Here is a 15,229-nt window from a genome sequence, read left to right on the forward strand (position 1 = left end):
AGGGATGCAGTCGGGACTCTGCTTTTCAGCAAACACCTTTGCCACGCGGGTTGTAGTCTCCCCTCGTTTCTGTCACACAGAATTTATGATCTGTGGCACGGGAACTGCTGAGTTCCACGCTGGCTGTGTCAGGAGGCACGGAATCGCAGATCTGGAGGCACCTCAGGGATCACCCGGTCCAGCCTGTTCTGGCAAAGTCCAGACCAAGAGGGGCCGCAGGTCAGGCTGCCCGGTGCCGGGGGAGGGTGGCAGGGCGCTGTCACCCGCTGTCCTCGGCCCGGAGGCACTTTGGGGTGTGGCGGGGGCCGTGCCAGGCGTGTGGGCTGCGGGAGGGGGGAGCGGGGCCGGGCCCGGTGGTTAATTAAACAGATCATTCCTTTACAGTGAGATTCAAATAATTGTAACCCCGAGACAGAGAAGGCATTGGAGGAGATGAAATGGGAGAGAGAGAGAAAGGAAGCAGAGGACAGAGGTTCAGAATGGAGAGGGAGATTAGGAGAGAGATGAAAGAGAGAGGAGAAAGATAAGAGGGAGAGAGGGGACAGATCTCGGCGCGAGATGGGCGTTGCCAGGGAAACGGGAAGAATGAGGGAGCAACTGGAGGGATGGAGGAGCAGAGGATACTGGGGGTGGGGAGCGAGGGATGTAGGAGCAGAGGAGCAGAGGGATGCAGGAGAGAGGGATGGAGGAGAGAGGGATGGAGGAGCAGAGGGATGGAGGAGAGAGGGATGGAGGAGAGAGGGATGGAGGAACAGAGGAGCAGAGGGATGGAGGAGAGAGGGATGGAGGAGAGAGGGATGGAGGAGCAGAGGGATGGAGGAGCAGAGGGATGGAGGAGCAGAGGGATGGAGGAGCAGAGGAACAGAGGGATGGAGGAGAGGGGGATGGAGGAGCAGAGGGATAATGCCTCAGAGTCAGCAGGAGGAAAAAGGGGATTTCCAGCAGAACAGGAAGCAGGAGTGGCATGTCACAGCACAGCACAGGTGCCTGTGTGCCGGGAAGAGCCTTTGGGATGCAGCTCTGTCCCTCTGCAGAGAGCAGCTGCAGCACCTGCTGCTGTCCTTAGCCTGACCCACTCACCCCAGGTGCCAGGGCTGGGTTCCAGGTCCCTGGGCAGATAATGCAGGAACCAGGCAGCTCTGTGCTCATCACACTTTTGTTCCGCAGCACTGGTAACCTCTGGTTATTTGAAACCATTCCCTTTTCCCTCCCAGTCAGAGTTTGCCAGTAACCATGCATTTTCAAAGGGGTGAATATTCACCTCTGATTGATGGACACGGTGATCAGAGTGAGAATATCAAAGTTCTGTGGAACGTTTACTGAAAACATTATCAGCATCCCTCTGCAAAGCCCAGGTTGTCCTTTGTTTTGTGAAGCCAAAGCCCCCAAAGACTGCTCTTCCTGCACCCAGAAGCACTTCAGTGACACTGAGATGTCACGTCTGTCACTGGCTGCAGATTGTGGCTCTCTGAGCCACTCACAGTGGAGGTTTCTTTTTTCTGGAAAAGTTTTCCTTAAAACAAAAGTTTTCCTGTAAAAATGTATTTTGGCAGTATCTGGTGTGGAGACAGTGGCTGAATTTAAACAGGTGTTTGTTTTCTGTGGCTCCTGCCCGTTCCTCAGAGCTTTGGCTCATTTTTACAGCAGTTCCTCTGTATCAGGTCAGTTTTGGGGTGAGAAGTGCCAGTTTCAGTCCTGCCACGGTGTGTGGAGCCACTCTGTGGGTCAGCCCCTGGCACACACCACCAGCACAGGGCCAGGGCCAGCAGTGCAGCCAAGGTGACCCCCAGACCCTTGGGCTGGGGCAGGGCAGACCTGCTGGGTCAGGTTTAAGAATAATTTCAGTTGTGATTTTCAGGAAAACAACATTTTTCTTTTTGGAATTGTGGGGGGTTGAGCAGCTTTATGTGAAATCTGCAGGCAAGATGAAAGCCTGTTTTCCCCTTTATTAAATTTAAATGAAGGCGGCTTTTGAGAAAGAAAGAAAAATAAAATCAAAGGTTTTGTCACAAATATCAGATCCATTATCAGCCCTTTTCTGGTTAAAAATCTCGAACGGTTTTACTCCCCCTTCCCCAGTGAGAGCCCCGAATGCCCAGCGTCTCACTTGGTCCTGGGGCTCGATCCTGCACCGTGGGAGCTTTTCCCCCAAGGTCTGCACCGCCACATCTGTCCCCAGGGAGCCTCCCAGGGCCCCAGGCATGGCAGCAGAGGGGCTGCAGAGGGGTCCTGCAATGGGGCTGGCCTGGAGCAAGTCCTCAATGTCCTTTCCCGTGGCACCGGGCTTGTCAGGCAGCCTGGGGGCCTGGGCAGGGGTCAGGTGGCTGGAGCTGCTGCAGGTGCCAGCTGGGCTCTGGCCCTGCGTGGGTGGCTGTCCTCACCCTGGCGAGCTGAGGTGGCACAGGGCAGGGGCAGCAGCGTGGGCTCCTGCACGCCTGCGGGGGGCTGCTGGGAGAGCTCAGGAGGAAATCAATCCCAAACCCTTTGGCTCCGGGTACCTGGGCCTCCCTTCCCTGCAGGAATGGCTGGGTGAGAGCTGGTGGATGCTGCTGCCTCTGGGCCGGTGAGGGGAGCTGGAGTGGAGCCAGGTGGCCAGCAAGGCTCGTTGGTCACTGACTGGTCACTGACTGGTCACTGACTGGTCACTAATTGGTCACTAACTGGTCATTAACTGGTCACTAACGCCTCCTGGGCAGCTGGGGCCGTGCTCCCTCCCAGAGCTGCTCCTGGGGGCCGTGGCCTGGGGGGCTCTGAGGGTCTGGCTGCTCCTTTAGCTCAGACCCTTCCGGCTCTCGGGTGTTACAGGCAAACCTGTGGGTGCCAAGGTGAGGCTGCTGAGGACCGGGGGAAATGTTTCCATGCTGCCCAGCCGGGGATTTACCAGGCTCTCATCTCTAGAGTGGTGGTGCCGGTGAGGGGCGGCACAAGGATTGGGCGGGTGGGTGAAACTGAGGGAGGTAAAACAGCAAAGGGAAGGGAGTCGTGTCCACAGACACGGCGCTTAGCCTGCTGGCTGGAAAATCTGAATCCAGCAAGGAATGTGCTGCGAGTGGGGAACCTGTTGTGCAGATGCTGCTGCCGCAGGGACCCAGAGAGAAGTATTTGGGGAGCTAATCATGGAGCAAGAGAGGAAAATGGAAGTAAAATAGCACAAAGAAGTGAAAGTCATGAAAAAAGCCTACTGTAAGTGACCAGGTGGTGAGTGAGGAGCTGGTGGAGGCTCTGAGGGGGGCAGCCAGGGCAAGGGAGGGCAGGGTCTGCAGGATGTGCCAGGGCAGAGCCTGGATCTTCCCAGATGTGTTGGGAAACATGGGAGGAGAGAGTGCACCAAAACGAAACCTTGGAGTGGGAGGAGAAATGAAGAAAGAACCCCAGATTTCACAACCCCAAAGGATGCGGGACAGCAGCCGCCAGTGCTGGCCCCAGGTGGGACAAGGATGGCAGGCGAGGGGAAATGAGCCCGAGGGACCCGAGCCTGGCCCAAAGGGCTGCCTTGAAAACTGCAGGTGATTCGGGCTGGAGGAGGGTTGGGTTCCCAGCAGCAGCCCTGGAGGGGGCCCTGAGCGTGGGGGTGAAAGGCTGCGGGTGCAGCCGCAGGTCCGGGCTGGGCAGGAGGAGGAGCTGGAGGAGCTGCTGGTGACCCTGCTGGGGACAGGAGCGTGTGACTCGCTCGGGCTGTGTGTGCCCCGGCCCGGGCACCGTCCTGCTGCGGGGCAGCTCCGCGATGGGCCCGGGGCTGTGCCGGGGCTGTGCCCGGAGCTGTGCCCGGGACTGTGCCGGGGCTGTGCCCGGGGCTGTGTCCGGTCTGTGCTCGGGGCTGTGCCCGGGGCTGTGTCCGGTCTATGCTCGGGGCTGTGCCCGGAGCTGTGCCGGGGCTGTGTCCGGTCTGTGCTCGGGGCTGTGCCAGGGCTGTGTCCGGAGCTGTGCCCGGGGCTGTGCCCGGGGCTGTGTCCGGTCTGTGCTCAGGGCTGTGCCAGGGCTGTGTCCGGAGCTGTGCCCGGAGCTGTGCCGGGGCTGTGCCCGGTCTATGCTCGGGGCTGTGCCGGGGCAGTTTCCCGGGGCAGTTTCCCGGGGCCGTGCTCGGGGCCGTGCCCGGGGCAGCTGGAATGCGTGACCCCACCTCACTTGCCAGAGCGTTGGGAAATGGTGTTTCCAGCCGCCTTGGCAAGCCCCGGGGCGCGGACAGGGAAGTGAGAGCGGGAAGTGCAGCAGCGCTGTGCCCTGTTCCTGCTTCCCCGGGCGCTGCCGGTGCAGCTGCGGCTCCCGGCTCTCCTGCAGCGTGCGCGGGGCTCGAGTGCGCGATGGACGCAAGTGCGGAGAGGTTTGTGCAGCACAGGGCTTCGGCTTTCCTGCTCGGGAGGGGAGCTCGTCCCGTCTCCCAGTGCCCGGAGCAGGAATCCGCCTTTACTTTCCCCTAAAAGCCTCTGTTTTGGGGTGGTTGTAGCGTTCTCTGGGGAACATGTGGGTGCGTTGTTCTCGTCTCGTGGGGCGTGTTTTGGGGGGCAGCGACCCAGCGCCATGCCGGGGGCCGCTGGCCCCTCTGCCATGCTGGGCTCGTGGGGCGAGCAGCTGGGTCCCCTCTCCCGGGTCCCCTCTCCCGTGTCCCCTCTCCCGGGTCCCCTCTCCCGTGTCCCCTCTCCTCTGCCTGCGAGGGGCAGCTCCGGGCCCCAGGGGAGGGGGTCCCAGCTGGCGGGGCACGGCCCCGGGGCCGCTCCGTGCGCTCCAGCTGCCGCCCCCCTGACTGATCGCTCTTCTTCCTCCCAGCCCTCCTCCTCTTCCCGCCACCGCCCTCCCCCACTCCTTGCTTTGTTTCGCTGCCTCCGCGCTAGTCCTCCCCCCATCCCCTTCCTTCTCCTCCCTCTCCCACCCCCATCCTCTTCCTCTCCATCTCCTCCCCGCCGCCCCTCCCTCCCTCCCTCCCCGCTGTCCCTGCCGGCCGCGGTCCCTGCCCCCGGGGAGGGGGTGCCCGGGCACAGGGGTGCGGGGCTGGGACCGTGCCCTGGCAGCTCGAGCCTGGGCAGGGTCCCCTCAGCGGCTCCCTCTGACCCCGGGCCAGCAGCCACCGGTGCTGCGGGCAGTGCCAGCCCCGCGGTGGCCCAGCAGAGGAGGGACCCGGGACCCCAGATATCTGCAGGCAGCCAAGCCCCCGTGGTTGGTGTTGCTCCCCTTCTCTGCCTTTTCTCGCACTGGCTTTGGCCCTCCCCATCATCCATCCCCTTCCCCATCCCATGCCTCGTGCCGTGCCTGGTGTTGGGGGCGCAGGGCAGTGCCACGAGGGGACACTGCTGGGGTGGGCAGGAGCAGGCAGCTGCCTGCAGCACGGACAGAGAGGCCGATGTCCCCGGCCGTGCTCCGTGTCCCTCTAGCCGGCCTGGCTGCAGGGATGATGCCCAGCACTGTGGGGTTTCCCTCCTCCAAAGTGGAGGTTCACCCACGGTCCCCTCATGCTCTGGGGTTCTCCTGGGACCGTGACAGGATCTGGCTCAGAATTTATCCCTGTTTTACCTCCCCCGCGAGATTTCTTTGTTGTAGCTGCGGGAATAATTGTATTTAGGAGAACACTCCCTCGGCAGGAGGAAGCGGCAGCTCCCAGGCACATCCTGGCTGTCCCCGCTGGGGGAGGGTGCCGCGGTGGTGCTGGCAGCCCCAGGGTGAGTTTGGCAGGCACCAGGGCTGAGCCAGCACAGCCCTGCCCGTGCCCAGCCCCACCGCCGGGCAGCGTGTCCTGCTGGCTCTGCCCCGTCCCTGGCGCTCCTGTGCCCTGCGCTGTTGCTGCTCCTGCCGGGGCGCAGAGCCACGCTCAGCTGTGACCGCTCCCCAGACTGCTGGGCACTTGTTCCCTGGAGTCGCTCTAGGAGCCTGAGGGCATGCAAGCAGCCAAAGGAACACCCATGGGAGAGGCTGACAGTGGGCAGGATCCCAGCTCCCTCCTCAGCCCCTGGGGCCGCTGTGTCCCCGCATCCTGGGCTCTGTGGCGCTGGGCTCCCAGCGGCATCACCGCTGCGAGTCTGGGCTTCGCTGGGAGGGCAGCGAGGGCCGGGCTGAGCCCCTGCGGCGCAGCGTCCGGGGCGCCGGGGGCTCAGGGCCGCGTCTCTCCCTCCTCAGCCATGACAGCGTAGGCCGGCGGCCAGAGATGGATCGGTTCAGCGAGTGCGGGACGCAGACGGACGCCGTGGTGGTGCTGTCCCTGGCACAGGCTGCCGTGCTGGGGCTGGTGTCCGATAATGAGCTGCTCGGGGCCACCGTCACCCCGACGGGCTTCTTCCCGGGGCTGGCCGGGGAGCAGCTGGACAATGCCGCCGTGGAGCCGGGGGAGCCCGAGGCCGAGGAGCAGGCGCCCGGGGATGGGCAGGACGAGGACACCCTGGAAGCAGACTCCTCCCTGGAGAAGCATGCCCGGAGGAGGAAGAGGCCGCCCGTGAGGCTGCTGCCCAAGGTCAAGAGCGAGAAGGCCGAGGCGGAGGCTGAGGCACCATACGACGCGTCGGGCCCTGGGGATGAGGAGGACGAGGGGCAGCAGGGCCACGCGCCCCAGCCCCCCGAGCCCAGCCCGGAGCCGGCGGTGCAGAGCGGGGCCGTGAAGATGATCGACCTGGGCACCTTGGGCAGGAAGCCCCGGCGCCTGCGGCACCTGCGGCGGGCACCGGGAGCTGGAGGGCGCCGAGCGCCGGCGCAGGGGCGCCGACCTGGCCGGCGGCACCGGGGGGGCCCCACAAACCCTGGGCGCCTTCGAGGCGGGCGCCCCGTCCCCCGGCGAGGCGGAGGCCCCCGCGCCAGCCTCCCCCCGAGCAGGTGAAGAGCGAGCAGGGCTGCGGCTGGCAGGAGCCGGGCGAGCTGGAGGCGGCGGGCGGCACCAGCGAGCACAGCAGGAAGGCGCAGCTGGACCGGCTGGACATCAACGTGCAGATCGACGACTCCTACCTGGTGGAGGCGGGGGACCGCCAGAAGCGCTGGCAGTGCCGCATGTGCGAGAAGTCCTACACCTCCAAGTACAACCTGGTCACCCACATCCTGGGCCACAACGGCATCAAGCCCCACTCCTGCCCGCACTGCAACAAGCTGTTCAAGCAGCCCAGCCACCTGCAGACCCACCTGCTGACCCACCAGGGCACGCGGCCCCACAAGTGCGGGGTGTGCAGCAAGGCCTTCACTCAGACCAGCCACCTGAAGCGGCACATGCTGCTGCACACCGACATCAAGCCCTACAGCTGCCGCTTCTGCGGCCGCGGCTTCGCCTACCCCAGCGAGCTGAAGGCGCACGAGGTGAAGCACGAGAGCGGGCGCTGCCACGTGTGCGTGGAGTGCGGGCTGGACTTCTCCACGCTCACCCAGCTGAAGCGGCACCTGGCCACGCACCAGGGCCCCACGCTCTACCAGTGCCTGGAGTGCAGCAAGTCCTTCCACTACCGCAGCCAGCTGCAGAACCACATGCTGAAGCACCAGAACGTCCGGCCCTTCGTCTGCACCGAGTGCGGCATGGAGTTCAGCCAGATCCACCACCTCAAGCAGCACTCGCTCACGCACAAGGTAGGGGCTCAGGGTCCTCTGGGGTGCTGCCCTCATCGTGCCAGGGGAGACGTGCCAGCTCTGGATGTGGGTGCTGGTGGAGAGGAGTGTCCCAGCGCCCCCAGTCCCGGGGGGAGGTGGGTGGTGCGGGTGGGCAGTAGCACCCGGGGCTGGCATTAGCTGGGGTCGCTGACATGCAGTGAGGGGGTCCCTGGGACCCAGCCCCTGCCCTTTGGGGGGTCCTTTTCCTCAGGGAGGGAGTTTCAGACCTGCTGCAGGGTAACCTGGGGGGCCGTGTCCGGGAGCTGTCACAGCCCCTCTGGGCGGGCTGTGTGCGCGTGTTTGCCCTTTTCCTCAGGCTCGTTAACGGGCAGCCATCGGGCTGAGCCCCAGAGCAGAGCTGGCCCTCAGCTGCGCTTACAGAGCCCGTCCAGCCCTCAGCCACAGCCCCTGCACGGTGCAGGGCCAGGCCAGGCTGGGCTCTCAGATGCACCCCGTGCTGTGCGCAGCGCAAGGAGCCCGTCCCTGGCCCGTGGGGTCCCTTCTCCGCTCTCGGCCCCCGCTGTGCCCGGGGTCTGCCCAAGCTCTCCCCCCGGCAGGGCGTGAAGGAGTTCAAGTGCGAGGTGTGCGGGCGGGAGTTCACCCTGCAGGCCAACATGAAGCGGCACATGCTGATCCACACCAGCGTCCGGCCCTACCAGTGCCACATCTGCTTCAAGACCTTCGTGCAGAAGCAGACGCTCAAGACCCACATGATCGTGCACTCGCCTGTGAAGCCCTTCAAGTGCAAGGTACCGGGGGGGCTGGGGCTGGTGGAGCTGGGGGTGTGAGAGCACTGCTGTGCTGTGCCCCCAGGAATGTGGCCAGGCTGAGCCCTCGGGCGTGGAAGCAGCTTTGTGATGCCTCCCCTGCTCGCCTGGGCACGGAATACCTGCTCCAAGCTGTGATGGGAGCGTTGCTGCTGCTGAACGACAACCAGCGCCTCTCTGTGACCAGGGCTGCATGCTCTGGAGCTCCCAGCAGCATCAACGCTGCATCCCCACACAGGGGGAGCAGGGAGGGAGCCCCATTGTTCTGGGCAGGAGCCAGGAGGGACTGCGGGAGGGCAGCAGCCCCGTTACTTGTGGTGGGAGCCCCAGGGCACCCTGGGGGCCAGGTCTGCCCTGCAGAGCCTCAGCCAGCTCGGGGTGACCGTGGGCTTGCTGCCGGCAGGTCTGCGGCAAGTCCTTCAACCGCATGTACAACCTGCTGGGGCACATGCACCTGCACGCCGGCAGCAAGCCCTTCAAGTGCCCCTACTGCTCCAGCAAGTTCAACCTGAAGGGCAACCTCAGCCGGCACATGAAGGTCAAGCACGGGGTGATGGACATCAGCCTGGACAGCCAAGGTGGGTCCCCAGCACGGTATCGTGCCTGCCCCGTGGCCCTGGGAGCTGGGCTGGGCTGGACCGTGCTGGCTGCAGCAGGTTCACTCCTCTGGCCCAGGGGCTGCCCCCACAGGCAGTCCAGAGCGAGCAGGGCTGTGGCTCCCGGGCAGTTTGGGCTCCAAAGCCAGGGAGGGGGGAGCTGCTGGCCCCAGCCCTCCCCGCAGGTCCTTCACCGTGTGTTGTGCCCCTGTGCTGACTCCTAGATGCCATGATGGAGCTGGCTGGGGCTGATCACACCGAGCTGGATGGCCAGCAGGAGATGGACGACTTCGAGGAGGAGAACTCTTACGGCTACGGCGCTGTGGGCAACCCCCCAGACGAGCACACGCTGGCCGAGCAGGCCATGAAGGAGATGGCCTACTACAACATGTTGTAGCCCAGGATGGTGGGGCTGTGGGGGCTTGGTGGGGTGAAGAGGGGCTGCGGCACCCAGACAGGCCCCCCAGAGCTGGAGGGATGGCTTCCACTGGGCTTGGGGAACACTGGGATGTCCAGAAGGCTTTGCTGGACCTGCCTTGGCTCTGCTGCTGCCCCCCTGCCCCTGCCTGCACCCTGCACCCGGTGACTTGAAGCTGCAGGCAGGGGAGGCATGACCCCGCAGATCACTGAATGAGTAAGGATGGAAGGGGCTGCTGTGGAGCAAGATGACGAGCATCACTAATTATTCTACCTCCTGGGTGCCCCCTCTCTGCACAGGGGTTCCCCTGACGGGCAGAAGCCCCTGCCCGCACGAGGAGGTGGGTTTGCATTTCCCACTCACCCCAGGGCTCTCACCCCTGTGTCAGGCCCTGGGATGCAGAACAGAGTATTTTCATAGAAGCTCAGGGCGCAGTCAGCGCCCACAGCTCCGCATCTGGAGCTGCAGCCAGCGGTGGAGCCGGGGGAGGCAAACCCAGCCCAGCCCCAGCAAACGATGGTATTTTGAAAGTAATTTATTTTTTTCAGATGTGCCGCGTGGTTGGTTTTATCTTTTCACTGAGTTCAGTTCCCTTCAACCAATGTGCTTTGTAAACCCGTGTAAGCTGTGTGGTCTGTGTGGCGAGAGGGGTTCTGAGGGGCTGAGGGCGGGAGCGGGTGCTGGGCAGAGGAACTGGCACCCCCTCCTTGTCCCCCAGCTGCTCTGGGCTGGAGGAAAAGGCTCTCGCTGGGGCAGCCGTGAGCTGGGGGCTTGCCCCCTCCATGCCCAGGGATGTGGCAGGGAAGCAGCTGGGGCAGTGCCGAGTCTGGGACCACTCTCTGGGCTCTTCACTCTCTGCTGTGGGGCAGAGGACTCACAGCACCCCCAGCCTCGCCCCCCAGGAGGACCAGAGCTGGATGGGGTCCTGGCAGGTGTCTGGAGCCAGGGACCAGCCAGGGCACAGGGTCTGGGACCTGTGCTGACCCCACAGACCCCCTACACTGTGTCAGCAGCTGAGCACCACCTGCCCCATCCCCAAAAGCCCTGGGCTGCGGCTCCACTCAGTCCCCCACAAGGCAGTGTGCCTACCAGCCCTGCCAGCCTTGGGGCAGGATGGAGATGGCCACAGCCCTGGCCAGCCCGACCCTTCCTCGGCCTGGGACCCCCAGCTGCTGCCCTCAGGCCAACGCCGAAATGCTGGCGCGCACGGCCTCCCCCGGCAGGCAAGGCTGAGCTCAGGGCTCTGGCTGCCCCCGTGCCCGCAGTGTAAAGCTGTGCCAGCTGCTGTGCCATGGCTGGGGAGATATTTAATGGCACCAAACTGGTATGGGGTACATGAACCAGGGCAGGACAGACACACCCCCACACGCCCCCCCACCCCTACGCTCCCCTGCTACAAAGGCTTTAAAAACACTCCTAAGAAAACTTTACAAAAATTATTCAACTGTTCCTGAGCTGTGCTGGGGAGCTGGGGAGGGCACTGGGCCCCTCCCAATCCCATCCATCCCAGAGATGAGGAGGCTGTCTCCTATTTCTTGCCCAGAGCCTTGTCCAGGTTGTTCTTGATGGCATCGAGGAAGTCGGTAGTGTTCACAAAGTGCTCATTCAGCTTCACGCTGGGGAGACAGACAGGGATCAGTGGGGGTTCCCCCACAGGCACCACAGCCCTAGCTCCAAAATGTGGCCCCTGCCCAGTTGTGAACAGCCATCCTGAGTCCGTGGGGACTGTCCAGAGAGGCCAGCAGCTACCTGTGGCCACCGTGCACAGCCAGCTTCTGGTCACTTTGCTACCCTTGAGGCTGCCCTGCAGGGCCAGCCCGTCCTTGTGGTCACTATGCTGTTCTTGTGGCCACCCTGCAGGGTCACCCCTGCAGCCACGCTGCCCTAGTGCAGGTGGCTGCCCCCCGCTGCCCCGAGAGCCCCCCGTACTTGGCAAGGCCGTGGATGCAGCCAGCGAGGTCCTTGGTCATGGTCCCGCTCTCCACCGTGTCCACGCACACCTTCTCCAGCGTCTGCGCAAACCTGGGGACAGGTTTGGGGCACAGCTGGCACAGCTGGCACCACGGGCCCTGCCACGGCTTTGACCAGAGCAGCTGCTGGCAGGGACCCCGGCCCAGGGACCCCCCCTGCTCACCGCATGAGCTCAGGGTTGCTGTCCAGCTTGCCGCGGTGCTCCAGCCCGCGCGTCCAGGCGAAGATGCTGGCAATGGGGTTGGTGCTGGTGGGGCGTCCCTGCGCAGAGAGAGCGGTCAGCTGTCTGCTGGGGACACCACGCCGTGGGCACGGGCAGCTCACAGGCTCTGCCCACCTTCTGGTGCTCCCGGTAGTGGCGGGTGACGGTGCCGTGGGCGGCCTCGGCCTCGATGGTCTTCCCATCCGGACACACCAGGACAGAGGTCATCAACCCCAGGGAGCCGAACCCTGCGGTGGGACAGGGGTCAGGACGGCTCCGGGGGTGATGAGGCAGAGTCCACCACACCCTAGCCTGCTCCACCTTGGGCCAGGATGTCTGACTGGACATCCCCGTCGTAGTTCTTGCAGGCCCAGACAAAGCCGCCGGAGGATTTCAGCATCTGGGCAACCATGTCGTCGATGAGCCGGTGCTCGTACCAGATCTTCAGCTTGTCAAACTCCGTCTTGTAGTGCCTGGGAGCCCGGGCCAGGGGTCAGCCACGCTCACCCCACGTGGGTCTCACTGCCCGCGCCCCCAGGACAGCCCAGACCCCCCCCAGGGCCATACTTATCGAAGATCTCCTGGAAGATGTCCTTGAAGCGCCCGTCGTAGGCCTTGAGGATGGTGTTCTTCGTGCTCAGGTAGAGCGGCCACTTCTTCTGGATGGCGTACTGGAAGCAGCTGTGCGCGAAGCCAGAGATGGACTGCAAGGGAAGCACAGAGCCTCGTGGCACCCTGTCCCTCAGCCCGGCATCCCCGGGGGGGCGAGGCACGCCGCCCTGCCGGCCCCCAAGCCCCAGCGGTACCTCGTCCGTGTTGTACATGCCCATGCCCACGCCGCCGCCGGGGAAGTTGAACACCTCCCACTCCTTGGGCCCGCTGCCGTCCTTTGGCGTGAAGACCAGCTTGAATGTGCCGGACTTGTCCACCACGAAGTCGGTGGCTTTGTACTGCGGGGGGCAGGCGGAGCGTCAGGCGGGGCGGAGGCAGCTGCTGGCCAGCCACAGGCTGCCCGCCCTGCGCTGGCTCACCTGGTCACCGCTGGCTCACCTGGTCTCCGTGGGCGTGGCGGCCAATGGTGATGGGCTTGGTCCAGCCGGGCACCAGACGAGGAATGTTCTTGCAGATGATGGGCTCCCGGAACACCGTCCCCCCCAGGATGTTTCGGATGGTGCCGTTGGGGCTCTTCCACATCTTCTTCAGCTTGAACTCTGTGGGGCATGCAGATGGGACCCCTGAACGACCCCCCAGCCCCCCTGCCAGCACCCAGCTCCACTGTGCCACGGGCTGCTGCCAGACCCTGCTGCAAGGGGAGGGACAGCCAGCATGAGATCATGGCTGGCACAGGCCAGAGGTCAGTGTGTCCCCAGTGCCAGGCCCATGGGGTCCCCACAGCACCCACGAGCCCCCAGGGTGGGGAGAGGGGCACAGCACTGACTGTAGTGCAGCCCCCAACCCACCAGAAGCCTGAGCTGGCAGTGGGAAGGCACTGCTGACCCCAGGAGGCACAGACAGGAGGCTCAGCACCCCACGGAGCTGCCAGCACAACCCCACTGTGATGGGATCTTGGCCCCTTGCCCTGCCCACCTTCCACCCTGGCTTCATCAGGCGTGATGGTGGCACACTTGACAGCCACGCTGTACTTCTGGGTGGCCAGCGCCGAGTCGATGGTGACCTGGTCATCCGTCTTGTCCCGGTGTGGCAGCCCCAGGTCGAAGTATTTTAGCTGGACATCCACGTTGGGCAGGATGAGCTGAGGGGCCAGGAGAGTGTCAGAATGGGGGGGACAGTGCGAGGTGCCTGGGGAGCAGCACCACAGCACGGCCAGCCCTGGCACCCATCCCGGCCCAGCCTGGCTGCCTGCCCAGGGTGGTTCCCCCTGCCCAGGGTGGTTCTGCTGACCGGGATGATCCCCCTGCCTTGAACAGGCCTCCCTGTGTGAGACAGCTCCCGCTGCCCGGACCCGCCTCACTTAAAGGTCCTGCTGGTGGTTGTGCCGATTTTACGACCTGCTTCCTGCAGACAGAGGGACAGAGGCGGGAGGGACAGACAGAGGGCAGCACAGGGACCCCCGGCTCCCCGCGCAACCCCCCTGCTGCACGGGGCACACCCGCCCGCTCCTGGGGCAGGACCCCGTCACCTTGTCCTTGATGAAGGCCCAGATGATCCGCGTCATCTCGTCCCCGTCCATCTCCACCACCGGGTTTGCCACCTTGATCCGCTTGTCGGCATCTGGAGAGCAGCGGGGGGTGAGGGGTGCAGCCTGGTCCCACAGCTCCACACCTTGTGTGGGGCCAGGGCATCCTGTGGGGACCGCACAGCTCCGTCCGGCCAGGGGTGGGTGCTTCCCTGGCGCGGGGACAGGTGCAGGCAAGCCCCGCTGGGGTCCGGGCCAGTTATTGGGGTCACCACTGCTGGAGTGGGGGTCAGAGTGCAAAACCCACCACGTGAGGGGGACAGGGACAAGGACACATTCCTCCCAGAGTGGGATCCGCGTGCAAGCCGGGCTCCAGCGCCTCAGTGAGATCAACAATGGGACCAGAACCAGGAGCAGGTGCAGTTCCCTGGGGCCTGACTCAGGCACAAACCGAGGTGCAAATCCTTGTGTGGATCCCGGACCAGCACTAAACCCCTCTGGGTGCCAAATCTGTGCCTGTGGGTCAGGCTGTGAAACCCCACGTGATACCCACAGCAGAGGTGACCCTCCCTGAGTGGGACCTGAGCATTGACAGGCAACAAAACTCTGCGTGGCACCAGGACCAGGATTTTGCCACCCTCCTGGGGGGACAAAATCCCACCTTGGCCCGGGACCTTGAGCAACCCCCCCCCCACCACCACCGGGCTCGGACCACGTACGAGCTGGAGCACAAAACGCCACGTGGAACCGGGACCAAACTCCCCTGGGACCAAAGTCATCTGTGGAACCCCTCGCAGAAGCGGGACCAACCCCCCCAGGGCCAGAGCCAGCCACAAACCGCGGCGTGGGCGCGCAGAGGCCCGCGGAGCGCCGGTGCGCGGTGCGGGTCCGATTCCAGACACCGCCCCCCGAAAGAATCCGAGCCGCCCGCCCGCGGCTCCGAGCGCTCCCCGCCGGCGGCCGGGCTGTCCCCCCGTGTCCCGGCGGCCGGGCTGTCCCCCCGTGTCCCGGCGGGTCCCCACTCACAGTGGCGGCGCTGCCCCGCGGCGGCGGGCGGCGGGCAGCGGGGCAGGCGGCGCAGCGCCGGGGCAGCGCGGAGGTAACGGGCGGCCATGGCGTGGGCGGACGCGACGGGGCGGACACCGGGGCGCGGCTCTCTCCGCCCCGGGGCGGGACGGAGCCCCGGCGCCCCTCGTGGGGCCCCGCCGGCGCTCCGAGGGGCCCGCGGGGGGTCCCGCGGTGGGCTCGGGCCCTTGCTGCGTCCCGCCCCAGTGCTGCAGCGCGGCTGGCCGCCGTCCGCGGCGCTGCCCGCTCCCGCCGGAGGCATGGGGCATCCCCGGGTACGTCGGGGTTACGGAGAAGTGGCCAAACCGCACGTGGAATGGGGAGCAAACCCACCCCGGATCAAACCCGTCGGTAAAATGCCGTGTGGAAGGGGGACCAGGCCCGATTTGGCCCGGGACCAAATCTAGCTGTAAAACCCCGAGTGGGATCTGGACCATCCCCCCGTGGAATCTGACTCGGTTGCCAAACCCCACAGGGATCAGGGACCAAACTCCCCCAGGACCCGATCCTGTTGTAAATCCCCTC

The 15,229-nt window shown here is 64.9% G+C and overlaps 2 protein-coding genes across 2 annotated transcripts; one reads left to right on the forward strand and one right to left on the reverse strand.

Annotated features, from left to right (window-relative positions):
- The first annotated feature begins 862 nt into the window (after positions 1 to 862).
- On the forward strand, positions 863 to 9,944 carry ZNF710 (zinc finger protein 710). The gene is given in 6 exon segments (XM_038146971.1): positions 863 to 3,506; positions 6,106 to 6,761; positions 6,764 to 7,527; positions 8,106 to 8,297; positions 8,719 to 8,893; positions 9,136 to 9,944. Coding segments are annotated over 6 exon segments (2,202 nt in total). The 5' UTR covers positions 863 to 3,264; the 3' UTR covers positions 9,309 to 9,944.
- A 794-nt stretch (positions 9,945 to 10,738) lies between these two features.
- On the reverse strand, positions 10,739 to 14,804 carry IDH2 (isocitrate dehydrogenase (NADP(+)) 2). Its single transcript, XM_038146972.1, has 11 exons — positions 14,666 to 14,804; positions 13,643 to 13,734; positions 13,090 to 13,255; positions 12,553 to 12,713; positions 12,309 to 12,452; positions 12,070 to 12,206; positions 11,824 to 11,975; positions 11,638 to 11,750; positions 11,464 to 11,561; positions 11,259 to 11,351; positions 10,739 to 10,945 (listed from the first exon to the last, which is right to left on the reverse strand). Exons 1-11 carry the CDS (start codon positions 14,751 to 14,753, stop codon positions 10,858 to 10,860), a joined length of 1,332 nt encoding a protein of 443 aa, XP_038002900.1. The 5' UTR covers positions 14,754 to 14,804; the 3' UTR covers positions 10,739 to 10,857.
- Positions 14,805 to 15,229: the final 425 nt, after the last annotated feature.

The sequence above is a fragment of the Motacilla alba genome, chromosome 10 (assembly GCF_015832195.1).
Source record: "Motacilla alba alba isolate MOTALB_02 chromosome 10, Motacilla_alba_V1.0_pri, whole genome shotgun sequence".
In the NCBI taxonomy this organism is placed as follows: Eukaryota; Metazoa; Chordata; class Aves; order Passeriformes; family Motacillidae; genus Motacilla; species Motacilla alba.

Excerpts from the sequence above, each read along its gene's own strand:
- IDH2 (XM_038146972.1), bottom strand. The coding sequence starts at position 14,753 with ATGGCCGCCCGTTACCTCCGCGCTGCCCCGGCGCTGCGCCGCCTGCCC. Across the intron at positions 12,714-13,089 it reads TGATGAAGCCAGGGTGGAAG|AGTTCAAGCTGAAGAAGATG; the intron begins GTGGGCAGGGCA and ends CATGCCCCACAG. Across the intron at positions 12,207-12,308 it reads GCATGTACAACACGGACGAG|TCCATCTCTGGCTTCGCGCA; the intron begins GTACCGCTGGGG and ends CTTCCCTTGCAG.